The following is a 25,522-nucleotide window of genomic DNA, read 5'->3' on the forward strand; positions in this document are numbered from 1 at the left end:
TGTGTAGTTTTATTCAAGTTTTCACATAATTTTACAGGATATTGCTATAATATTTCACATTAATATCTGATTTGCTGACGGAAAGGTATATCCGTCATTTTACGGTAAGATATTGAAATTCTGATTCCATAGATGTGTCTCCCATCACCCAAAACCCCTGAATATTCTCTCAACTCAGTAATTACAATCTTAGATTCAAAGAAAATAAAAAAAAATACAACTCCCTGTCTATCAGCTGTGCACCTTTATGGTGTAAATACAGCCTATCTACCAATTTGATCAAATATAAAAGTCAGCCGAATTAGTGTTGATACTGCAAGGAGACGTATTGTGTGAAAATAAATTGAAGATGTTGTTTAATTGCTGATATATTTATGATCCACGTCACGTATGCTTCGGCGGCAGTTCTTCAGTTTGTCCAGAAGTCTTCTCATCAGGGCTCTATAAAGAGAGAACAACGGCAGATGTCTAATATTTAATGTAGCCGAACCGTGTATTATAATGCATTTATGTGATGACTTCCAAAGAGTAAAGCAAGCACACTCGGAATAAAGTATTATTTTATTTTTAAAACATGTTTTCAGATTTCATATCGCATAAACACCATATCCCAACATGCTTTGCGGCTAAAACATCCAAACAGCTGAGGATCTTGCCTACGTCTGTTTCCGGTATTGTGTTTATGACGGATGTATTTTGTTATACACACATTCCTTCACATTTTAATTTATATTAAAGTATTTTGCGAGGCCTTCTAAAAATGTTTTAAATATAACTAGGGTTGTAGTTGAAGAGTTTGTAAATTAATATGAACCAAAGCTGTTGCATGGCAACGCAATCACACGTTACTTCCAGTATTTCCACAACCACACACAATCGATTTAATACATTTAAATTTGTTTACCACTGGTGGATGAGTTTTTACTATGGGAGATATTTCCTATGTATGGCCTCATATTAGTAAGCTTTTTAAAATAATGATCCAACTTGGATGCTTTAATGGGTATTGGGTACATTTTTGGTAATATTTGTATTAAACTTTATAGCCAATAGTAGCTTATGACAAGTGGTGACTATGTGGTTAATATTGTTGAATTGTTACTTTGATGTTAGGGCTTTACACGTTACAACAATGTTACACCGCCTATGTCTGTCTTTATTATATGACCCTTTAAGATATCCCTTACACTAACAGTGCTTTTTGGAAGAACTGTTGTCCCTCTCCCGATCCTCAACATACAGTAGGTTCTAGTTAGTTATGAATTATGTTACACATCCAATATCGATCTCTGTTATAAATGGCATGACTGTAACCTCAGTTCAAGCTAATTATTTGATGTGTGAAGACAACTCTATAATGTAATAACATATCAAGTGGGTATCAGTAAATATTTACAAACATCAGTTATGTACAAAATCAAGTTTATTACTATTTTGGTAAGATAAAAGAGCATATGTAGCAAAACACAGGTTACAATATATGATAATGCACATGACAAAGTAAAGAAAAGAGGTGCTGCAGCACAGGTAATATGAGAAAAAAAGTAATTTTTCAACATTAAAGCATGGAAACATGTCACAGTAGAAGCACTCATTTACAACCCAAATAAGCTTAATATGTCCGCTTTAATGTAAAAACTGCACACTTAATCAAATCCAGACGGAAACATCTACATGTTAGCTCGCTGTGTTAGCGTGCTAGTGTTGTGCCTGTCAGCTAGCTAAACACCACGGGTTAGTTGTTAGACTGCTTTGTGTTTGGTGTCACTTTACTACCTTTTTATTCACTTAAAATAGTCAGCTAGCTGAAATCTGATTATTAAGTCAGAATGGCTGAAGAGAGCTGTGAAAATGAAGAACAGTAAAGGCAGATATATGGACACCCTATGAACCTGAGAATAAGCATGATATGTCCGCTTTAACTATAGAACTGCATAAGGGCACCAAGTAACTTTCCACAAGTCAAGTCCCTTCTTCTGCGTCATCTTCATCATCTGAGCTGTTGTCACTTTGCCAGTCTTTTCCTTCTTTCCTCGTCCTCCTCCTCCACCAGCCTAGGATTGGGTTCCAGAATTCCTCTGTAGGCGCCTGCTACTGTCTGCTGTTTGAGTCTGAGGTCATGCAGATTTCTCCTGAGAAGACACATAAGGCCCTTGTACCCCTCCTCTGTGATTCCATTCGGATAGCCTACAAGTTGTATAGCAAACATATCAATTGTGAAAATTATTCAGAGAAAACATATTTAGGTCAAGAAAGACTAGAATGCTGTCAGACTCAAATAAAAACAAACAGATGGATAAAATCTTCTTTAAAGTGTGTTTGCCTTTGCTGGTTTGAAAAACATTGACTTATTTATTTTAAAGTGAATAAGTCCATGTGGTTCACTTACTTCCTGTCTGTGTGATCAATGAAACTGGGGCCATCAGTGTCTGGACCTTTGATACAGAGTCCTTGATGTACTGACAGTGCTGCATTATCTCCTTCACAAGGATCTGCTTTGCTTCTGGTCAAACAGCCCCTTCTTAGTGAGAATGTCCACACCGTCTGAGAATGAATATAAACATTTCACATTAATAAACACATTTTATTACTACAGTTTTGTAGATTAGAAGTAAAATCTTTATACAGCACCTCTGTTGGGTTCCTGCCAAGGCCAGATCATGCTCTCTGCAGATTTGGTTGAGAGTTTCTCCACAACCGAGTTGGTGTCAATAGGGTCACCATCAGGTTGCTGGTTGTACTTGTGGATGTCCTCTAGCAACCTTTTCTTTTCTTGGGCAACCTTTTGGACAATCTTTTGACGCCTTTTGTTACGATCTGTAATGAGAGTAAAACATAGATTACAAAAGAGCTGACGGGATTTAATCAACACAACCAATAAATGTCCCAAAATGCTTACCATTTTGTCCGTAAAGGTAGTGCTTTTTCTGGCAAATGCTCACAAAGAGTGCTTCTATTGAGATCTGCAAACAACCAGCATCTGCAGGACTGGCTGATGCACTTCCTAAATGAATAAGATAAAAAGAAGAAAACAAGTTTCAAACACAATCAAGGTCTGTTATTTGCACATCGCACACTAACAGGCACATTAACAGGCACATTAACAGGCACACTAAAGGACAAAGTTTAATTTGGACAGCATTATTTAGTTTTTATGAACCGACTCCATCTATGTATACGTCAAATCAGCATTGTTCTTACCTTTACTGGCCCACTGTTTGACATCATCAACCCACAGTTCTAGCATGTCATCAGAGCAATTCAACTGGTCCTGCATTTTCTTCAGGCTCTCAGTTACAGCCTCTGTCTTTTCTGCTGTCTGCAAAATAGCAAAACAGAATCATTCCATTTTATAAAATAATTAAATGAAAATAAACCAAAAGTATTCATTTTAAGGAGGAAATTAACACAATAACATATTTAATGAATTTCGTAGCTCTAGTCCTGCATCACTGCAATGTCTATATGGGGGTGTAATTTTTATATATATTGGGTGGACTTAAATGTCAAATTTTAAAGCTTAAAATAGTTATCTCCATTTCAATACACAAACTATAGGTTACTTACGTAACCCCAGTTCTCAGAGTAACATGAAGTGAGATGTCTCACTATGGGATGCGCCTCAACGCATATGCACCAGAAGCATTAATCTCATTACGCCAATCCTGATTGGCTGGTGATCTTGACGCCAACGTCAGGGAATCCACCAACCCTATAAGTAGCTTGCGCCACGACGCAGGCGTCATTCAAAATAAGCACCTCTTCTCGCTTCGCCTCAGCAAGAAGGGCCGTCAGGTGAGACATCTCACTTCATGTTACTCTGAGAACTGGGGTTACGTAAGTAACCTATAGTTCTCATTCATAACACTCCGTTCGATGTCTCACTATGGGATATTGAGACTCCCGCATTGCCAGACATGCTTATCTCGAAAATCACCAACACAAAAACAGAACTTAACAGGTAGAACCCTGTCCCAATACGGGGCCCAGCACTGCGCGGGCCACACTTGGAGCAGAAACATCTAGCCTGTAAAAGTGGACAAAAGTGAGCGGCGAGGACCAGCTCGCTGCTGCACAAATGTCTTGAATGGAAACACCCTTGAACAAAGCCCAGGATGTAGCCAATCCACGAGTAGAATGAGCGCGCAGGCCCGTTGGTGCCTGCAAACCCTGACTCGTATAAGCCAGAGCAATCGTCTCCACAATCCAGTGGGAGAGCCGTTGCCTGGTAACGGGCTTGCCCTTATGAGGGTTAGCCCAAGATACAAAGAGTTGGTCATTGCACCGAAACTCTTTCGACCTGTCCATATAAGTGCGCAAAGCACGAACCGGGCAAAGCAAATTCGGCCGCTGTTCCCCAGAGGAACCTAGCGGTGAAGGAAATGCCTCAAGGTCAATGGGAGTGCATGAGCCAACCACCTTAGGCACAAAGGCCGGGTTGGGCTTCAGCAATACTCTCGTTTGCCCCGGGGCAAACTGAGTACACGAAGGATGCACAGAGAGCGCGTGAATATCACTGACTCGTTTAGCAGATGCCAGAGCCAGTAACAACACTGTCTTCAGTGACAGGTGCTTCATGTCAGCGTCTTCCAGGGGTTCAAATGGAGCTCGAGCGAGCCCATCTAAAACCACTGTCAAGTCCCACAGGGGCACCAATGACCTGGAAACGGGGAGGAGCCGGCGAGCCCCTTTCATAAAACGGCAGACCAAGGGATGTTGGCTAGCCGTCTTTCCCCCAAAGCCCACATGGCATGCAGCAATAGCAGCCAGGTACACTTTGATCGTGGAGAAAGCTCTGTGTTTATCAATCAGATCCTGTAGAAATGATAGAATCACACCGACAGGGCATTGAAAAGAGATGTGTTTCCTTTGAAGACACCACTCCTCAAACACCCTCCACTTACAGTCATAGAGAGACCTGGTGGAGGAAGCCCTTGCACTCTGAATAGTGTTTATCACTTCCTGAGGGAGCCCCACTGTACTGAGGTTATACCACTCACGGGCCAGGCCCATAGCGCCAGGTGCTCTGGGTGTGGGTGAAAAATCATCCCCCCCGCCTGAGATAGTATGTCCCTGCGTAGCGGGAGCTGCCACGGCTGTCCGCACAGCAGCTGATATATCTCCGCCAGCCAGTACATTGCAGGCCAGTGTGGAGCTATCAGGATCAGTGTGTGGCGTTGTTCTCTCACTCTGGCCAGAGTTGGAGGTATTAGAGCCAGGGGTGGGAACGCGTACAGAAGGGCCGGGGGCCAAACGTGCGCGAGCGCGTCCACGCCTAACGGTGCATTTAGATCGCGCATTGAAAAGAACAGCTGACATTGAGCATTTTCTTTTGATGCGAACAGATCTACCGCGGCCCGGCCGTAACACGCCCACAGCTGACTCACAATCGTTGGATGTAGAGTCCAGTCTGCGTATAGTGGTGCACCTCTGGACAGCAGATCTGCCCCGAGGTTCATCACTCCCGGTACGTGTGTCGCTCTCAGAGAGAGGAGACGTCCGCAGCTCCATAAGATCAGTTTGCGTGCCAGCATGTGTAACTGTAGAGAACGCAAACCCCCTTGGCGGTTTATATACGATATTGTGGTCGTGTTGTCTGTCCTCACGAGGACATGATGTCCCCTGAGAAAAGGCAGAAAGCGTCTTAGGGTGAGAAACACCGCTAAGAGCTCCAGATAATTTATGTGTGACCGTTGGAGGTCTCTGCTCCAGACACCCCTCACAGGTCGACCTTCGTATATGCCCCCCCAGCCCGTCAGACATGCGTCCGTGGTGACCACCTTCCGCGATAAGACAGCACCCATAGGCACGCCTCGCACCAGGAAAGTCGGGTGCAGCCAGTGGCGTAGCGCCGTTACGCAGTGCACAGTGACCATCACTCTCCGCGCGCCATGACCCGCGGGGTTTAGTCTGAGGGCAGCTACCCAGCGCTGAAATTCCCTCATGTGTAAGCGGCCCAGATGTACTACTAGGATGGCTGACGCCATGAGCCCCAGTAACCGCAGACACGATCTGAAGAGAACATATTTGCGTGGATGGAAACGAGCGAGGCAAGCCCTGAAGGCTCTCACTCTCTCCGCTGACAGGCGGGTTGTGAAGGGCACCGAGCTCAGGCGTAAGCCCAGGAAGAGCACCGACTGGGCTGGGGACAACATGCTCTTTTCTGTGTTTATTACAAAACCCAGGTCGAGCAGGTGTTTCATGAGGATATTCGTCTGCATAATAGCCTCCTGCTCCGACTGTGCCAGAAGGAGCCAGTCGTCTAAATAGGTTGCCAGGCGAATCCCCTGTTGTCTTAACGGGGCTATCGCTGCCTCCGTACATCGCACAAACACCCGTGGGCTGAGAGACAGACCGAAGGGAAGCACTCTGTACTCGTAACAGACACCCTGAAAAGCGAACCTCAGATATTTCCTGTGTGGATAATATACTGGGATGTGAAAATACGCGTCTTTCAGGTCGATTGATGTGAACCAATCGTCCTGATGCACGAGACGCAGTAGGGATGTGTGAGTGAGCATCCGGAATTTGTATTTTCTGAGATACCAGTTCAGAGCCCTTAAATCTAGGATGGGGCGAATTCCATTCCCTCCCCGTTTGGGAACGAGGAAATATTTGGAATAGAAGCCGCTCTGACTCCGTTTGGAGGGTACGATGGATATGGCTTTCTTTTCTAGTAGCGAGAGAATCTCCTGCTCTAGAATGTGAGCCGACGCTCCCCGGGCATGTGATTGCACAATGCCCGAGAAGCGAGGGGGGGTGACAGCGAATTGGAGTCTGTAGCCCCGTGATATCGTCTTGAAAACCCAAGCAGAGCATGTGAGCATTTTCCACCTTTCGCTCCTCAGAGCGTGCGGGGATGTCACCATATCTCTGTTGTCTGCACCCTGTGACCGCATTGGTTGTGTTATGGCGCCCTCTAGTGTCTGAACACGGTGGCGCTCTAGGGTGACAACCTCGGTCGACACTGCGCATGGGCGCGCGGTGATGGTGCGTTCACAGACCCGGCCACCGTCCGCATTCCGAGAGAGGCGTTCATAGCCACTCTCAGAAGCGGGGCAGTCACCTGACTGATTATTGACATTATTATTTGTCTTTTTAATATTTTCGACTGTGCCCTTGGCTTTAAGCCTGGAAGCAACAGTGGCAAACATTTTATTTTTAGACCCTTGTGTGTGTTTGTGTGACTTGAACGACTGGCAGGAACTGTTGTCAGTGTTGTGAAGTCTGCTTCCCTCATGGCGCGAACTGGAGGATGACGTGCAGTCATCACCCGAGGCGGCGGGAAGGCGGGAGCGTGGTTGTCCCCCGGAAACACATGGGTGCTGGATACGTGTGGAACACGATCCAGGGCTGAAAGAGAACAGGAAACCTCCAGCCCTTTCCCCGAGGGGGGGAGGGAAGGCTGTCAGGCTGCCCTCTTCTTCTTCCTCGCCTGGTGACTGAAAGTCTGGGTCGGCGGCGCCTGTGTGGCTGCTGCCGGGCCCGGGGACTTTCTTGGCCAATTCGTCCGCGCCTCGCGTCTCGGTGGGAGACCGGGGGCGGGCTGTGGCTTCTGCCATCTCGGGACCTTGAACAGGGCCGAGTGCAGGGTAGCCTGGGAGAAGGTCCGTCGCAGGACCGTTGGGGGCGGCGGCTGGGCTTTCAGAGGGAGGCAAAGCTGGAGAGCTTCATCCTCCTTCTTCTTGGCCTCACACCGTTGTTGCATGGAGGCAAGAGCGGAGCCGAATATGCCCTCAGGGACGATTGGCATGTCCAACACGTCCTCCTTTTCCCGGTCGGGGAGGTTTGTCAGGTTCAGCCATCTGGCTCTCTCCTGCACCACCATCATCCCTAGCGATTTGCCTGTGGCCTGGACTGCACAGCGCTGTACGCGGAGGCAAATGTCTGTGATCGCCATGATCTCCTCCCACACGGCCGGTTCAGGCTTCACCGTCATGTCCGCACACAGCTCCGCTTGGTACGCGGTTAGCATGGAGGAGACATTCAGCGCCCTGACGGACAAAGCAGCCGCTTTGTAGGCCCGTTCAGTCATTGCGGACTGGAACCGGTCCGCCTTTGTCGGCAGTGTGGGGTTCCTGCTCGGGGCCGCCGACACCCGCGGTTGGAGGTGGGCTGCCACAAGCGGCTCCATAGGAGGCATGCGGAGTAACCCGAGCTTCTCCATGCCCTCACAGTCCAGAGAGGAGGCTCCCTGGATTGGGGCCTTGCTGCTGAAGGGGCGGTCTCTCCAGGAGACCGACACCTCGTCCAGCAGCTCTGGAAATACGGGGAGAAGTTGCCTGGTCAGCCTCGCGGCTTGGGGCAAGTTCTTTCCCTCGTATCTAGACCTGGAGGGCTCTCTGGCCGCTTCAGGCCAGGGGATGTCCAGCTTGGATGCAGCGCGTTGGCACACGGCCTGCAGGTCCATGCTGAGGCGGGGGAGCGGTGGCTCGCCTTCGCCCGGGGAGGCGGACATGGCCCCAGGCTTGGCAGCCTGGGCAGACGAGACGAAGATGTCATCTTCGCCCTCGTCTGAGTCGGAAAGAAGAAACTCCGGGGCGTATTCTTCTTCCTCCTCCTCATAGTCCAGCTCCAGGACATCCTCCGCGGGTGAGACCATGGTGAGGTCCAGTTGGGAGCCCCAGCTTGACTCAGCACGGGGCCCCCTTCCCGCGGCTGTCGCCGCCACCGAGTCCCAGCTTGACACAGCGCGGGACCCGGCACCCGTGGTGGTCGCCACCATGCCCTGCTCGCCGGCCGGCGAGTTTACAGGCATGAGGAGGTCTCGGACCGGCATGCTAGCTTGGCGTGCTAGCCGTCGGCGGCGGCTTTTGGCGGTAAAGCGGGAACAATGCCCGCACGCTCCGGGGGTGTCGATAGCCTCCTGGGCATGTTGCAGCCCGAGGCAAGACGAGCAGACCTGGTGTGAGTCAGTACTCGATATCTTTAGCCCGCAGCCGCAGAGCCGAGCCTCCGACACTCCGTCTCCTCTGGTGTGAGGGAGGGAAGTGTCCATCCTAGCTAGCCTTGGTGCGGCGTAGAAGGGACAAACGAGCAACAGGCGTGTTACCGTTTGCGGGAAAAAATCCAAAAACCTTACCGTTATCCGTTGGAAAAAAACGGCAGGGTAGATTCTGATATTAACTGGAGTGTTAATAAAGGGAATTCCCGTGCGAAGCAAAAGTAGCTGGCGAGCGTCCGTCGACCGAAGGTTAGCTTCGTAAATCAATCTGTGGACCGTTAAGCTAGCTAGCTACTGATCTTTCTCGAGATGTGCTCCGAAGCGAGAAGAGGTGTTTGAATGACGCCTGCGTCGTGGCGCAAGCTACTTATAGGGTTGGTGGATTCCCTGACGTTGGCGTCAAGATCACCAGCCAATCAGGATTGGCGTAATGAGATTGATGCTTCTGGTGCATATGCGTTGAGGCGCATCCCATAGTGAGACATCGAACGGAGTGTTATGAATGAGAACATACTTTTTTGAATCTAGAGGACATGGCAATGTGGAGGCCATTCTCTTTGCGATGATTCCAGCCCATAGCATGGACTGTGAGCATGTCAGTTCTTGCTGTGAAGAAGAATACATCTCATTACAATGTTATAAAATATAAATGTGTACATTTACAGGAAGGCAGGGCCCAAAAAAGTTCACAAATCTGACTTGGCCATGTATTTAGTTGTTAGGCCACATCTGGATAAGAAGCTGTTTACTTGTTCCACTTCTTCACCAAGAGTGGTGCCGGCACACTCCTGGTTCCGTGCATTCCAAATAATCTAAAGCATGAGGTAATCAATGTTGATGCAAATCTCAAGGTCAACAACTCATAACTTAAAAACATTCTCTTGGATCAGTTCAGACTCATGTGTAGTGGTCAGATTTACCATTAATTGTTGTTTAAGTAATTCAAATCCTCACCTCGCATTTGGTTTTGTGGGCTTTGGCATGCATCACAGACAAGCAATGTCTCATTTCCTTTAGGGCTGAAGATGAGGCAAGGCTTCTGACACTTTGTCAAGATATGGTACATGCCGAATCATTATCAGAAGTTATTTCAAAACACTGGATAGTGGGACCAACTGACGGTATTATCAAACATATAAACTATTACACACAAGTGTTTTGTGCTCGACTGCCAGATTCACCTGGATATGCAACTCCCTGGATAATAACAAACCCATTGTTGGATAATTGGAAGGCTCCAAATGTGTAATATATTCTGGATTAGAATTTAGCTGTTTTTTCAATCCACTTTTATAGCAATAATGTTAGTGGCAGTTTGACCGCATTGCTAACCTCATCACCCTGTCATATGGTCTCAACACTTCTATCCCATCTCCAAAAACATATGAAGGCAACTGTGTTACTACTATTTTAACTTCAATTAGTTATTAAAAAAGGTGAGATACATTTTGCTCTGCTTAATTTAAAACTCACACTTTTGACATCCTCTCGAACATCCTCCACAAAAGGGGAAACCTCAGAGTCTTGGGCTAGAAACACTCCGTCAAAGAAGCCTGGCTCTTCACTCCTATAAGAAAAGTAATTATAGAAGGGCATGACATTAAGGATTTTGGGAGATGGCCCTGTGGGCCATCTAAGCTAATTGACAGATGGCCCTGAGCCCAGTAGAGATTGCCCTGAAAAATGCGCGCGGACGAAATGGCACGAAGGGTTTGGGGGGCCTCCCCCTAGAAAATGTAGGTTTTTGCAGGTCTTAGATGCTGTCTGGTGCATTCTCTAGACTGAATTATAAGATGAACCACCACAATATTATATTGTACAATTTCAATTTTATTCTTCATTTCACTTGTTTTTTTGTTCTTGTTTGCGTTTGCTCGCATGCCCTGCATAGCTATAAGAAATACTTAAGTTGTTGGTCAAGACACTTTCCATCTGATGAAGGCAAATGCCTTCCCAGATGTAAAAAAGTAGATAACATTACATTCAGTTATAAATGCCAAAACAAACATTATTTACACTATTATGGCCCCTGTTAAAAATGTTTGTAATGTTATCTACTGTAAGTTGGTCGAACGAATGCCTCCTCATCCGGAAGCTGACCGAGCAGACCCGAGCGCATCCGCGAAGCACACAAAATGGCGACGTCAGAGTTCCCGTTAGCCGGCAAATCTAAATCTCTTCGGTCAAAATAATTTCCCTTTAGCGCAATACCGCTTCAGTTGCGCCACTTCTGTGACAGACAAGAAGAGTATGTGACAGACAAGAATAGTCAATTCTAATGTCTAACACTTAATGTGGAGAAAGAGATGTCATGTATGGGTTGATTGTGCGTTGATCTGTTGGTAATGCCTCTGGGTTCCGGTGGGCATGTAAACAAATGCATAATGCTGCGCTATACTTTGTGGCCTGACCCAGTTGCATAGCGACACTTATTGTTTAGGTGTCTTTTAATAAGCAGGTAGTCATATCATTATCTACAACTAGCTGGATCTGATCGATATGGACATAAACGCGAGTGAAGTCTAATCTGACTGGAGAGAGAGATCAGCTGCTGCTGACGAGTCGACACGCAGCTCTGCACGATCAGATGCAGCGGTGAGCGGACAAAACACAAACTTCAGGTTAGAATATCACACGTAGCTATTTTAATTACCTCTCAAACTACCTAAACTAGTTATAGATATGTTTAGTTTTACTGTCGGGTCATTCATTACCAGTGCTTGAATTGGAATAAAAAAGGTGCCAGTACTCTAAATCAGCAACAAGTATTTCGCACAAAGTCATAGTATATCCTATAATGCTGGTGGGTTTATCTCTTTACTGTATATTTTAGAAAGGCTCACTGTACTTAAACAAAATGACTCAGGGTGCATCTGAGATTAGAGGGGGTGCAGTGGTAAAGTGCTATTTTTATAAGTGGGGAGTGGACCTGACACCCTCTAGTCTAGGGGGGTCCGGGGGCATGCTCCCCTAGGAACATTTTTTTTTAAATATTGAAGTTAGATGCATCAATCTGGTGCAATTTGAGAGCAAAATGAAGAGATATATGGATACCTCTCAACATCCATAATGAAACAACTGTAAACAGATTTACTTTTTCTTTATGGATATAAAAGAAAGTAAAGCTTGATTCCTACTGGCTGGTTAAATGACTCCTCGTCCCTGAGGCCACTACCAGTTTTTTGTGCCATTTTGCTGGATTTATTTGTCAATAGCGTTGCTGCACAAAGTGATAGCCCTCTAGTTTAAATCTACTACCCAAAAATAAACATATGGAGATGGGTTACTATTTAAAAAAAATTGCAAATCTATTTGGGAACAGTGGGGCCGGGCCTCAAATCCTATAGGGGGGTCCGGGGGCATGCTCCCCCGGTAAGATTTTTTTTTAAATGTTGGGACTTAAATGCATCAATCTGGTGCATTTTGAGGGGGAAATAAAGAGACTACACCCATATGAAACAAAAATGTATACATTTAAATAATCATAAAATCATAAGTACATGGCCATAACAAATAACATACAATATCCAATATGAAAAAACATTGAAACTTGTTTATTTATTTGTTTTTGGTTCATTTATAGTTGTGAGTGTGTCTGGGCTCCTGAATCGGCCTCTCCTGTCTCCCTCCTCTCCCCCCTGCTCCTCTTTGAGGCAACAGCAAAGACTAGTTTTAGCTCTCAACAAGTTTATCTTACCTTTTTTCACCTAGTTAACATTTTGTTTGTATTATTCATGCATATTTTACTAATCACTACCCCCTCAAATGGAAATATGTGTTTACATAAATGGTGACCGAACCGTTTGAGACCCACTGAGATAACTTAAACTACGTTAACTATCTAAAGACTCAGAGAGTAATTTACCTCACCAGAGCTGTAGTTATCAGCCTCTCAGTCTGACAGCAAAGGACTTTCCCTCCACCTTGTTGTTGAAAAAGCTCCTTATATCCGTTAGCGCAGCTAGCTAGGACCAGATGCTAACAACAATACACGTAACCGGTGCGCGCGCTTTCTCGCTCGCTCGCGCCACACATACACCAACACACACCCTCCCGAGCTTGAATGACACACAGAGACCAATCGAGGGGATTAGTATGATCTGTATGAAAGTGGCAATGTCGGCAGGCCACGTCATGTAGACAGCCAGTCACCCTCTGTGAAGCAGAGTCAGACCCACATTTGCGCTGCGTTGCGTTTACAATATATACGTATATTGCCGGCGGCTGAGTACCGGCATTTTACTGAGTACCGGCACCTTGCCGGTACTCAGTAAGAAGTGCCGGTACCACATGGGTAAAAATCAGAAGTGCCGGTACTGCGTACCGGTGAGTACCGGCCCAATTCAAGCACTGCTCATTACTGATCCGTGAGCTGCATGATACTGGCATAATAGATTGCCCGATCGGGCAACCAGCAGGTGAGGCTTCATTGCCCGAGCTAAATACTAGATGGCCCCGGGCCATCGGGCAGTCCTTAATGTCGAGCCCTGTGATAACCACTCTAGTTACAAACTGAACATAGTAATAATAATAATAATTATATTTAAAGCACATCTTTCAAAACAAGGTTATAAAGTCTAACAGAAATATTTTAGATTCAACAGCTGTAGTTTTAACAGCTATATAACAGGAAAGAACAATAGCTACTAATTGCTCCTGTGGGGATTGTCCACTGTACTGAATGTATGTAAGTCGCTTTGGATAAAAGCGTCTATATGACATGTCATGTAAAAAATAAATAAAAATAGCAATCCCAATGTCAAATTAAAATACAAGGACTAACGACAAGTGCTGTGTCAATGTAAAAAAACATACTGGTTTATTTTCTGGAACCTGTAAAGTTTCCTATTGCCATCTACTGAAACAGCCACCATTTCAGGGCTACAGGCTGGACAGACAAATGGCTCTTTACCCAGAAGTTCTCTTCAAATGTGCAGTACACATACTTCAGAAAGTTTCTCTGAAAAGCATCTGCATTCACCTTGCCAGTCTGAAATAAAAATACATTATATATGTTATCATATTTTTTATCATATCTCGCTCATCCATATTTGGCCATAAATATATTTATTATGATAATACATGTATTTGTCTATCAGCTTCACATTTGTACTTACTCTTCCAAACTGCTTTGTTCTCTGGTCCAACATTGCAGTAAAGGCTTGTCTAGACATTCCTGGAGCTGCCGTCTTCATAGCCTCAAAGGAATGGAACAGATCTTGGTGGAACAGGGTCTGTGCTTGCATGGTAGCTGGCCAGTATCCACTCCTAACCAAGTCATTGAATTCTGGACCCCACTTCTTAGTGCAATGTTTGCATGTTAGCTCTGGAACATTAAGATTACGATTCTGGAACAAAACATTTCTTTAAGAACACATAAAGAAAAAAACAATTAGTTAAAAAATACTTTAAAAAAAACAATTTCACCAAAACCTACCATTTATGCAAACCAATAGGTGTAGGTCTTCCAACAGAGACTGCAACATCGAAAACTTCACAAGAACATATCCTTGAAGGAAAGGATGTTGGAAGCAAACGATCTGCAAGATTAAAGTACAATCAGGATGAGATTGAACAATGTTGTAAGCAAGCACTATGATAACAGAATGCAATTTGAGATTAAAATGAGTTTTTTTGTGAGGGGAAAAAAGTCTGTCAATTAAAAAAAATGGGACACTAACCTTGTTTAGAAATGATGTATTTGCCATCCTGGAGTTTCACAGACTCTGTTGGAGGAATGTACTTGTAAAATCCATTACAGGTGGTTTGCCTACTGTGCAGAGTGTGTTTTGTATGAACCAATATATCACACTCAGCACAAAACCACTCTAATGGCATACATTCCTCACAACGGATGACAGCTTCTTCCAGGAGACAGTGATTGCAGGTCATCTTGATTCTTAGTCATTAATAAGTTCTCAACTTTCTGTGGCCTCGCCTGTTGCCAACACTGTTGAAACTCTTTTTGCCTTTGAGTCCAAGATGACAATGGTGGCACATCACCAACTTCTTGCTCCTTAATGGTCTCAGAGTCTCGTAGAAGGTCTTCAATTCTCTGCATATTAAAATCTTTAAATACATAAATATAAATACATACCATGAGGAAAACATTTCATATGAAACATACCTTATCTAGAAAAAGTATTCAAATGTAGCTTTTTCTCTTACCAGGATCTTGGTAGCTTAGACATGGTGTTGTTATGGTGGAACTACTGCATGGAGGAGTACCATCTGTTTGGGGGGGGGAATTATTCAAACCCATTGAACAGATTATTTTAGCTAATTGACAGATTTAAAGAAATGTTACAAAAACACCAACCTTCAGCAAACATGACAAATATCAAAGCTCAATGTATTTTTGCATTATCATGTCATTTACATCCGCTTATTGGTTTTAGTCCTTAGTCCTCTGACAAAATCGATGTGCAAATATATTGAAATATGAAGTATCAACAGCAATATTAAACCAGTGGCTACTTTAAATCACATATACTGACTTTGATTAAATTCATAAAATGTAGACTAACCATTAGAATATATTTTTTTTCCTTCGTTTGCTGCTGGCCACACGTTGCCCATCTTGGTCTCTCTTCCACCAGGTCACTTTTGGTCGTGGTTCGTCCTTCTTTTTGAGTCTTCTTTTTGCATCTCCTTGTTGAGTCTCTTTGTTGAGTCTCCTTGTTGATTCTCCTTGTTGAGTCTCCTTGTTTAGTTTCTTTATGGACATGGAATGTAATGAAACACAGAGGGAGAAAAAAATGGGCATTAACTAACTGGATTTAAATAATGACACTTTGGGTATAAAAAAAACAAGAAACTTGCCTGTGTGTCCTCAACATATGCATCCCCAAGCAGAAGAAAAGCTTCTAGTTTGTTTGTTTTTTCAGTTTCTTTCGACATTGTGCTGAAACAAAAAAAGGTGTTAGTTAGATCATAGGTTTAGCTGTAATTTAAACTAGCCTAATATTAAGTGAATTAAAGTTTAGACCAACATCAGGATTATGAGGGAAAGGTATGATTAAAATGTTTTGGTATAGGGCAGGGGTCTGCAACCTTTTTGACCAAAAGAGCCATTTTGCTCCTTTTTCCCCCAAAAAATTGTCTGGAGCCGCAAAACATATTTCATAGCTTGATAGCTAATAAAGTTGTCTTTATTGTTATATCAGACAAAAACTACAGTTTTTTGCATTTATTAGGCTATTTATTACGTTATATAAAACTATTAAGTATAAAACTGTTAACCTCTAATAAGAAACAAAGAACTCCTATTAGGAGAATTAAAAATAATACACAGGCCTACTTTAAAATAAATTAAACACAGCAGTTGGGGAGTCCTCTGCACATTTGAAGGAAACAAATATATAGTAAAAATGTGCCCACTTTGAAATAAATAAAACATATAGCTGCAACCTAAAAAGAGTTAACGGTGGGGTAGGTAAGAATGGAGAAACCAGCTCGAGTGCGCTAGAATTTGAAAATACACAACCGGGAAAAATCTGCCTCTTCCTTCAAACTTCCTTACAGAGCCCCTCCTCCACACACACGAACGCGCATCATCAATGAGGCCACGAGATACGTTTGTGCACAGATGGAAGGCTGACAGGCAGGTAGGCCATCCAGTTATTTTAGCCGGGCCGGCTCAGATGATTGGTCGTGCTTTTTACAGCGCTACGGCTTCCAGAGATTAATTTTTGTATGTATTTATTGTCAAAGCATTTAATATATTCATTGCTATCGGGATGTTAAGAGCATTCCATGGAATATAACAAAAAGTGTTTTCTGAAATAAATTACATACCCCATTGAATTATGACTGAAGATCGTCGGCTGTCTTCCTCTCCCGTGTTGTTCCTCGATATTTAAAGGCTGCAGCACCTTTGACAACTTCTCTCTACATATCAAACATACCGGTAAACCAGCATCGTTTGCTGTGAAAGCATCTAACTCTGTCCACACAGAATTAAATCCTGTGTTCCTCCGGTACTTTTCTTTGATTTATCCATAGTTCGCTCATCGAGCTGGGGGTCAGGTTATTCACCCGCAGGAAAAGGCGCTGGCGCGGGACCGTAGCAGGATGTGACGCCATAGACGTCGGAACTAGGGGTGCGGGGGGTGCGGCAGCACCCCCTCCCGTCAGCCTCAGGAATCACAGGATTAGCCTACGTTAAAAAAATAAAAATAAAGATTCTGAATTTAAACTCAATTTGTCTGACTTACATGTATTTCTTAATACAGATCTTTTGATGTGATATGCACCCTGCCTGGCTCAATACAGCAGCCTGGCTGGCATGGCATAGCTGTTGCTATGCAGACTGCATCTGACAGCTCACTGTGACGTTGGCCTATGTGTAAAAAAAAAAAAAAAAAAGTAGCGGGAATTTTTTTTATGTTTGCTGTGTTCGCGGCTCTCATTTGTTTTTAGCATATGCATAGGCTACATGATTTGAGTTCAACTACGCCAGCTAGAACTAGCCTATGTCTCAAAAACGAATTTCAGATTTTTTTACAAATCCGCCCGACCCAGCTAAACGTCCGAGAGAGACACCTAGAGGCTGTGTGCCAGCAACCGGACAGCAGCAGCAGGCAGCCGAAGGGCCCGGCGGCCCTCGGCCTCGTCCTCCCTCCCCAGCGCCACCACCAGCACCCGGTGCTAGCCAAGAAGAGGCAATATCATGCAAACCACCACAGGATTACAATTTTCCTGCCAAGAAGTTGGGTGAGAACTTCACTCGTTCCTGCAAGGCCGCCTGGTTCAGAGAGTGGCCGTGGCTGGAATACATCGCGGTCAGTGATGGCATTGTGTGTGGTGTGTGCAGGTCAGCTGTCAAGCGCAAGTTGGTCGGGTCAGAACAAGCTGACAGTCCGTTTTTGAAAGATACGGGCTTTTCAAACTGGAGAAAAGCAAAGGAGAAAATCAGAGACCACGAGAAAACACGCATTCATTTAGATGCGACTCAAAGATTGGCTGCATTGAAAACTACGCCAATTAATGCGCTTTTGTCTGAGGCTGCTGCTAAAGAACAAATAACAGCCCGGAAAATGCTGGAGCTCGTTTTCAGCAGCGTGAGATTCCTGGGGCGCCAGGGACTCCCTCTGAGAGGAGCTGCAAATCGGGATGGGGTGTTGTGGCAGCTAGTGGTCGAGAGGGTACGCGCTGATCCTGACCTGCAAAACTGGATGAAGAGGAGGGACAATTGGATGTCGGGCAGCATCCAGAATGAAGTTCTGGAGCTGTTTGCCCATGACATCCAGAGGAAAATCGGAGCCAAAGCATCCGAAAGTCCTTTTTTCGGCTTAACTGCTGATGGGACCACCGACGTCAGTGGAAAAGAACAGTTCTCATGCAGTATACAATTTGCAGATGACAATCTTGAAGTCCAGAATTTCTTTCTGGGCTTTTACAACGCTCCAGACACAACCGCCGAGATGCTTTTTCTGTGCATTAAAGATGTCCTTGTTCGGCTAAATCTGCCGCTGGAGAAGCTGAAAGGCTACTGTTTTGATGGAGCCAGCAACATGTCAGGGAGGTTCAAGGGAGTGCAGGCAAGATTAAAGGAAACATGTCCTGACTCCTTGTTTGTCCACTGCGCAAACCACTCTCTGGATTTAGTGTTGCAAGAAGTGGCAAAAGAAGTGCGCCTTGTTGCCGATACACTGAACTTTGTTCGGGAAGTCACAGTTGTGATTAATGATTCAGCAAAGAGAAAAACGTTATACCAGTCTCTTTTTGGATGTGGAGAAGTGATCAACCTGCTTGCCCTGTGCCCAACTCGGTGGTGCGTCAGAGTTGTGGCACTGTCACGATTGCTGGCATGCTATGGAGAGATGCTGCAGACATTTAGGACCTTGGAGAGTGACAGGATTGTCAAGGGGGAGACGCGTGCCAAAGTGGCAGGATTGCTCAAAAAGGGCAACACTACGCGCACAGTCTTTGGTTTGTTTGCCTGCGTTACCATGTTTACGCCATGTGAATCCGTGGCTCGGTCACTGCAAGGCACCAAAGTCACAGCCCTTGGATCAATGGAAGCTGCCAAACTTCTTTGCCAGCGACTGAACACACTCAGACAAGATGACACCTTCGCTGACCTTGTGGCCAAGACCAAACAATACACAGAGTGCTACAACTTGAAGCCTCCTCATCCAGTGCGCACCAGCAAGACCCCAGCGCGTTTTCGCCATACAGCGGAGGAGGAGGAACGGGAGTTGGAGAACGAGGGTAAATAAATAGGCCTAAATAAATAAATAAATAATGCCAACAGTATTTTAAAATTAATCATAAAGCTCATCGGTCTGTAATGTTGAAAGAATGCAACAAATACGCACACAGAGCGTGCTCTCCAGCATTTGTGGACAGATTTGATCTATCCATAGAAAACGATATCATAGTTCATAATAATGTACTACATCCATGTACGCTTATTTGCGAAATTAGCCTGCAATTAATAATTCATTACAACGGTATCAACTGACTAAATAACGTATAGGCCTACTTTCATAACAAACCATATTCATAATTTGAATTTAAATTGAAAATTTAAGGTTGACCCACCCAGCTTAAATAGGCAGCCCATATGGAAACTATTTGTTGGTTGTTGTTTAACTGTTATATTTAACTATTAAAGAATATCCAAGCCTGTGGAAGAGGGAATTGTTTGAGGCCCTGGACTTGGTGCGCACAGAGGTGGAGCGGCGCTTTGACCAGGAAGGACTCCGCGTAGCTGCAGGGCGAGAGCAGGCAGTTCTACAGGCGGCCCAAGGGAAACGAGTGGATGTGGGTTCCCTGGAACTGACTTCCTTTTCAAGAGAGCAGCTAAGCCTTGAGCTGGACATCCTGAGCGACGTGTGTAGGGGGCGAGAAGTGAAAACCATTCAGGATGTATTGGCCATTCTGCACACCTTGCAGCCCCAATCCCGCTCCATGCTGTCGGAAGCGGAGAGGCTCATAAAGCTCTGTCTGGCTCTGCCCATTTCTGTCGCGGCATCCGAGCGCTCGTTCTCGGCGTTGCGCAGGTTGAAAACGTGGCTGCGCAATACTATTAAGCAGGAGAGACTCACTCATTTGGCCATTATGAATGCGCATAGCGACCTTCTCGATGAATGCGATGTCTCGGCCCTGCTTAAAGAATTTATCAGCAGAACAACGGAGAGAAGGTCTACTTTTGGAACAGTTTAAAAGCCCTTACGAGCGCAAAGTAAACCGTTATTTTTCTGAATGTTCCATTAGGCCTATGTTCGTAAAGGCTGTATTATGCTGTTGATTTTCTGAATGCTGTAGGCCTATGTTATCGCCTATTAGGCTACAGTATGTTCCTTAATAAAGGCTTGATTAATTCATTAATTCATTTTGTTTCATACATTTTCGTAACAATTAAGATGCTGCGTGTGTTTATGTAGCCTATATCTGTTATGTATAGGCCTAGGCTATTAGGCCTACGTGTCGAGTTCGTTAATCATTGATAGTGTGAGTTTCCCCCCCGACCCTCCCAGCAAAAATCCCGCACCCCCCCCCCAGAAAATAGTTCCGACGTCCCTGTGTGACGCATATTTTTAGTTGACCAAATTAAAACAGTTTTGTTTTTTATTTATGTGTCACAGTATCACCTCAAAATACAAGATACGAAACATTTTCAACCATGCAACAAAATATAAATAGTCCTACAAATACTTTTATTTTATTTCCTTCTTATTTTTGTCTAAGCTCAAGGGAGCCAGAGCAGAGGGCTTAAAGGGCCGCATGCGGCTCGAGGGCCGCGGGTTGCCGACCCCTGGTATAGGGTATTGATGTTATTATATTAGCAATGGAGGAACAAAAGTATGTAGATCTCCTTTGAAACCCCACCCCTGGTTTTAACAATAATTCAGTTATTATGAATTCCTAATGTATAACATATCATCTTCAGATGCATGTTTTTTGCTAACCTGTACCTGCTAATGCGTTTTTACTTTTGGTTAATGCACAGAATATAGTGGATCATGTATCGGCTAGCGGCTAGTAATGTCTGTTTAAATATCAACGGGACAAGTATCTGAGCAGATCTCAGATCGGCTCGAAGAGTGAATTTAAGCTTTAAAACCCAAAATACTGTCAACAAATTAATTATATTTACAACATGATCAACTATGTTACTATTGATTGATTTTAAACTGCAACAGCTCCGTAAAACGACAGAAGTTAGGCTAACTCAATGATGCTAACTGAGCAGTTCACGGTTTAACTAGCAAATAATTTGCAAGCGTAAGCTTGTATGTCGACACATGGCGCTGTGTAAAGTGATGCAAAAGCTGAAATCATTTAAAAAACACTGTAAATGTATTTATTACATTACAGAAAACGGGTTTACCTCGAGGAACTTCGTGTCAAGGAGGGTTCAATGTCGTCTTCTTCTTCTTTTTTAATGGCGAATCCCAGCGTGCATTGCGGCTACAACATCCAATTATCGAGCTTGAACCGGGCCTACGTCTGTTTCCGGTGACTTTATTTTGAAAATCGGTTCCTGACGGACGGCTAAAAAGTCCAATATTATAGAATTAAAAGAATAAATAAAAACAAGGATAATTGTGTGTTATTGTTGAGTAAATAACAGTGTTTTATTTAGAAAAGGATAACAAATTTTAAGGAAAGAATACAGATTTCAGTATTTTGAGGCTCTGAGCCCCATTTATTTTCCTCACGGACGGTAAAAAAAGTCCGACATTATACGTTATTTGTACGCAGACTGAAGAGAGTGGGTTGATATAAAGAGCATAATGTGTTGCAATGACGTCTCGCACCATATGCTTCAGCTGAGAACGGAATGCGCTCGTTGAATTTCAATACTGCAGGGAGCGTTCTCATGGCGTCTATTATCAACGATATGGGAGGTCTATGAAGGTATATGGGACGCCCTGCCCGTTGAAAACTGACGCTAAAGGGGTACCCTGTGCGTAATGGTGTGACGGGGCGGGGCCCTGACCGTCCGTCAATATGTGACGAGTTGGGAGTGAGAACGTGTTGCGCGCACAGACACACACACACACACACACACACACACACACACACACTAGGGGTTTCACCAACTAATCGACTAGTCGACTAGTCGACTACCTTTACCACTAGTCGGCGCTGTAGGCCCTAGTCAACTAGTCGTGAAAAAAATTGAGGTAAACGAGGTGCTGCAAAATGCTCCAAAACACGTCCGACATTCTTATGTATGGCAGTACTTCAACGAAGATGTAACCAACTCTACAGTGAAGTGTCAGTTGTGTACAGCTGTAATGAAGTACAATACAAATGCATCTGCTATGCGCAACCATCTGAAGATGAAACACCCGCTGCCGACAGCTAGCACTAGCAGTAATGCTAGCACCCGTGAACAACGGACCGGCGTCAGCACTGAACAGAGGCAAACGAACAGCAAGAAAACACGGGTCAACAGTGATGCGGATGATGAGCTACGGGATTACTGCCAGCGGACACCGCATATCCCCACAATGGATAATCCACTGGAGTGGTGGGCAGAAAACGTGCACCGCTTCCCCCGCTTTCGAGGAGCTACCTGGCTATGAGAGAGTTTTTTCCCTGGCAGGCAACACTGTCACCCGAAAGCGGTCAAGCATCCTTCCCTCACATGTCGATGCGTTGGTGTTCAAACCAAACCAAAAATATGGAAAGGTGGACGTTATCGTGGAGGACAGTGAAGTGTTGCGCAATGCGCTGTTGCGCACTGGATTTACGTGGCATTTATGTAAACTAGAGTTTTTTGCTGTCGATTTTGGTGAGTCCAGTTACTGTTTGTTATTTACTCAGCCATGTAACACAAATTAAAATGCAGTGTTTAATGTTACTGTATGAGTTCCAATATAAAATACAGTTGTACACCTCTCTTTGTGTGTCTTTATTATGACGTAACGACTAGTCGACTAGTCGACTGCTATTTTGAAAAACGTGTCGACTAGTAAATATTGGTACTTTTGAAACCCCTAATACACACACACACACACTGCGTCTGTCTGAAAGGGACAGATGGACATGTGTGTGGCTGATAAAGGAAGGTAGTCTCACTCCTCCCCTGAAGGAGCTCAATGAAGGTTGATAGCACCACTTAACTAAGCACACATATGCAAACACATTCTTATACCTCATTCACACCAACGGTGATTCAGGGCCGGTTCGGAGCTGGAGCTTGAAAAGTACCGGGTTTTCCTCTTCACACCACAGCGGAGCAGCCTCTTAGCTCCGGAATCCAGTTTGTTTCAAGCACCAAAAAATTGTCCGGCCAGAGCAAAAGCACCACATACGTCACGCTTACGTCGAGGCGGGGGGCAGGGGCAGGGGCGGGATCAACTCCTGAACAACAACAAAAAGCCGGCGTCTTATCCAGTTTGTACACACCGATGTAGAAACTTAACAAGCAGCAGTGGTCCACTGAAGAGACCAGCTACCTACTGGGAATCTGGTCTTCCGAAGAGGTACAGAGGAAGCTGGAGCACAATCGGCCATTGTTGTTGTTGTCGGTGTCAGCTGTGAGGGGTTTCCGCGCGGTTTGGCTTTATGAAGAAGGCACGCAAATGGTTACGTCATGAGACAAACGATGACGCAATGACGCAGCACCAGTCGGACTCTGGGCAGTGTGAAAAGAGCCGGAGCTAAACCGAAGAACCGGTTCTGAACCTGAAAAGCTCTAGCACGGAGCTTGAACCGGAGTTGCGTTGGTGTGAATGAGGTACTAGATTAATAGTCAGGCTCTTGAGAACTCTTCAGAGAGTGCGTGTGTTTCCCAGAAGTCTAGACAACACGGAAACTTAAACTACCTTTTTCTGGAACATTATTTGGTGTCTTCATTTTCAAACTGCCCTTTAAACTCTAGGTGTGTCATATTTAAAGATACATTTAATAATAATAATAATAGATTTAATTTGTTAGCGCTTTTACAGGTGCTCAAAGACGCTTTACAGATAATAGTGAAGAAAGAAAGAAAAGAGAAGAAAGGAACAACAAATAAATATATAGTTAAAGTTAAAGTCAAATAATACAAAAAACAATCACACATGAAAAGCCAGATTGAAGAGGTAAGTTTTTGTGAGTTTTTTGAAGGTGGTGAGGTCGGTGCAGTCTCTGATGAGTTGTGGGAGTGAGTTCCAGAGGGAGGGGGCAGCGACGGAGAAGGCTCTGTCCCCCCAGGTCCAGTGATTGGTGCGGGTGGGGATGGATAGGAGGTTGACTTCTAATGAGCGGAGGCAGCGGGAAGGGGTGTGGTGGTGCAGCAGGTCTCTGAGGTAGGGGGGGGCCTGGTTGTTGAGGGCTTTGTAAGTTATGAGGAGGACTTTGAAGTGGATTCTTTGATGGACGGGGAGCCAGTGGAGGTTCTGGAGGATGGGAGTGATGTGGTCTCGGGAGCGGGTGTGGGTGAGGAGGCGGGCAGCAGAGTTCTGGATATGTTGGAGTTTATTGAGGAGGTTGGATGGTATGCCATAGAGGATGCTATTGCAGTAGTCCAGTCGTGAAGTGATGAATGCATGAATCAGGATTTCAGCAGCAGAGGAGGAGAGTGATGGGTGGAGACGGGCAATGTTTTTGAGGTGGAAAAAGGCGGTCCTGGTGATGTGATTTATGTGGTGGTTGAATTTGAGCTGACTGTCGAAAATGACTCCGAGGTTGCGGATGTGAGGGGGGGGGAGATAGAGTGTGGCTGTCAATGGTGAAGTTGAAATTCTGGATGTCTTTGATACGGGATGGGGGGCCGATGATGATGATGTCTGATTTGGCACTGTTCAGTTGGAGATAGTTTGTTTGCATCCATGCTTTTATTTCTGAGAGACAGTTGGTGAGAGTGGAGTGTGTTGTGGGGGTGATGGTTTTTGTTGAGATATAAAGTTGGATGTCATCGGCGTAGCAGTGAAATTGAAGGTTGTGGCGACGAATTATTTTGCCAAGGGGGAGCATGTAAAGGATGAAGAGGAGGGGGCCAAGCACCGAACCCTGGGGGACGCCTTGGGACAGAGGAGCAGTGGAGGAGGTACAGTTGTTGATGTTGATAAACTGATGTCTGTCGGTGAGGTAGGATTTCAGCCAGGAGAGTGCAGTGTCAGTGATGTTGAGTGATGATTCGAGGAGGGACAGCAGGATGGTGTGGTTGATGGTGTCGAATGCTGCGGTGAGGTCGAAAAAGATGAGGATGTTCAGGTTGCCGGAGTCAGAGGAGAGGAGGAGGTCGTTTGTGATTTTCAGAAGAGCTGTTTCTGTGCTGTGTTTTGATCGGAAACCGGATTGAAATGGCTCAAAGAGGTCATTGGAGCTGAGGTGGGATTTTAGTTGTGAGGCAATGACACGTTCAAGTATTTGATTGAATCCAGTTGATTGCCAAACATGGGGACTCAAAATGGATCTCCTGGTTTGGTTTCTCTTCAGCTGCATTGAGCCTAAGCTACAGGCTTCAAGACAAGCGTGTGGATCCTTGATTACTATGATCTTATAGCCAATCATCATCTTTTGGTCAAAGTGCTGATGACCAGCCTACTAACCTACTGATGTTAACATAACACCTGAATCTATAGCCTAGTAATTGTATCACAGTTTTAAATCTTTGTAATATGGATTATA

General features: G+C 44.8%; 2 protein-coding genes and 1 long non-coding RNA gene across 3 annotated transcripts; 1 reads left to right on the forward strand and 2 right to left on the reverse strand.

Annotated features, from left to right (window-relative positions):
* Positions 1 to 2,019: 2,019 nt before the first annotated feature.
* Positions 2,020 to 9,547, reverse strand: LOC307034617 (uncharacterized protein). Its single transcript, XM_079696266.1, has 6 exons — positions 9,459 to 9,547; positions 3,202 to 3,319; positions 2,900 to 3,004; positions 2,632 to 2,817; positions 2,390 to 2,544; positions 2,020 to 2,187 (listed from the first exon to the last, which is right to left on the reverse strand). The coding sequence occupies exons 1-5, from the start codon at positions 9,537 to 9,539 to the stop codon at positions 2,483 to 2,485; spliced, it is 552 nt and encodes a 183-aa protein (XP_079552392.1). The 5' UTR covers positions 9,540 to 9,547; the 3' UTR covers positions 2,020 to 2,187; positions 2,390 to 2,482.
* Positions 9,548 to 13,900: 4,353 nt separating this feature from the next.
* On the reverse strand, positions 13,901 to 14,762 carry LOC307034612. Its single transcript, XR_013806949.1, has 3 exons — positions 14,626 to 14,762; positions 14,062 to 14,484; positions 13,901 to 13,934 (listed from the first exon to the last, which is right to left on the reverse strand). It is a non-coding gene; the product is annotated as an uncharacterized lncRNA (long non-coding RNA).
* Positions 14,763 to 17,982: 3,220 nt separating this feature from the next.
* Positions 17,983 to 20,116, forward strand: LOC307034616 (zinc finger MYM-type protein 1-like; the record flags this gene model as incomplete). The annotated part of the gene is made up of 2 exons (XM_079696265.1): positions 17,983 to 19,159; positions 19,566 to 20,116. The coding sequence occupies 2 exons, from the start codon at positions 17,983 to 17,985 to the stop codon at positions 20,114 to 20,116; spliced, it is 1,728 nt and encodes a 575-aa protein (XP_079552391.1).
* Between the last annotated feature and the right edge of the window lie 5,406 nt (positions 20,117 to 25,522).

This window comes from Notothenia rossii, assembly GCF_949606895.1.
Source record: "Notothenia rossii genome assembly, contig: SUPER_3_unloc_1, whole genome shotgun sequence".
Lineage (NCBI taxonomy): Eukaryota > Metazoa > Chordata > Actinopteri > Perciformes > Nototheniidae > Notothenia > Notothenia rossii.

Coding starts and splice junctions, on each gene's coding strand:
- LOC307034617 (XM_079696266.1), bottom strand. CDS start 9,539: ATGCTCACAGTCCATGCTATGGGCTGGAATCATCGCAAAGAGAATGGC. Junction 3,005..3,201: donor CAAACAGTGGGCCAGTAAAG/GTAAGAACAATG, acceptor TTATTCATTTAG/GAAGTGCATCAGCCAGTCCT. Junction 2,818..2,899: donor CTACCTTTACGGACAAAATG/GTAAGCATTTTG, acceptor CTCTCATTACAG/ATCGTAACAAAAGGCGTCAA.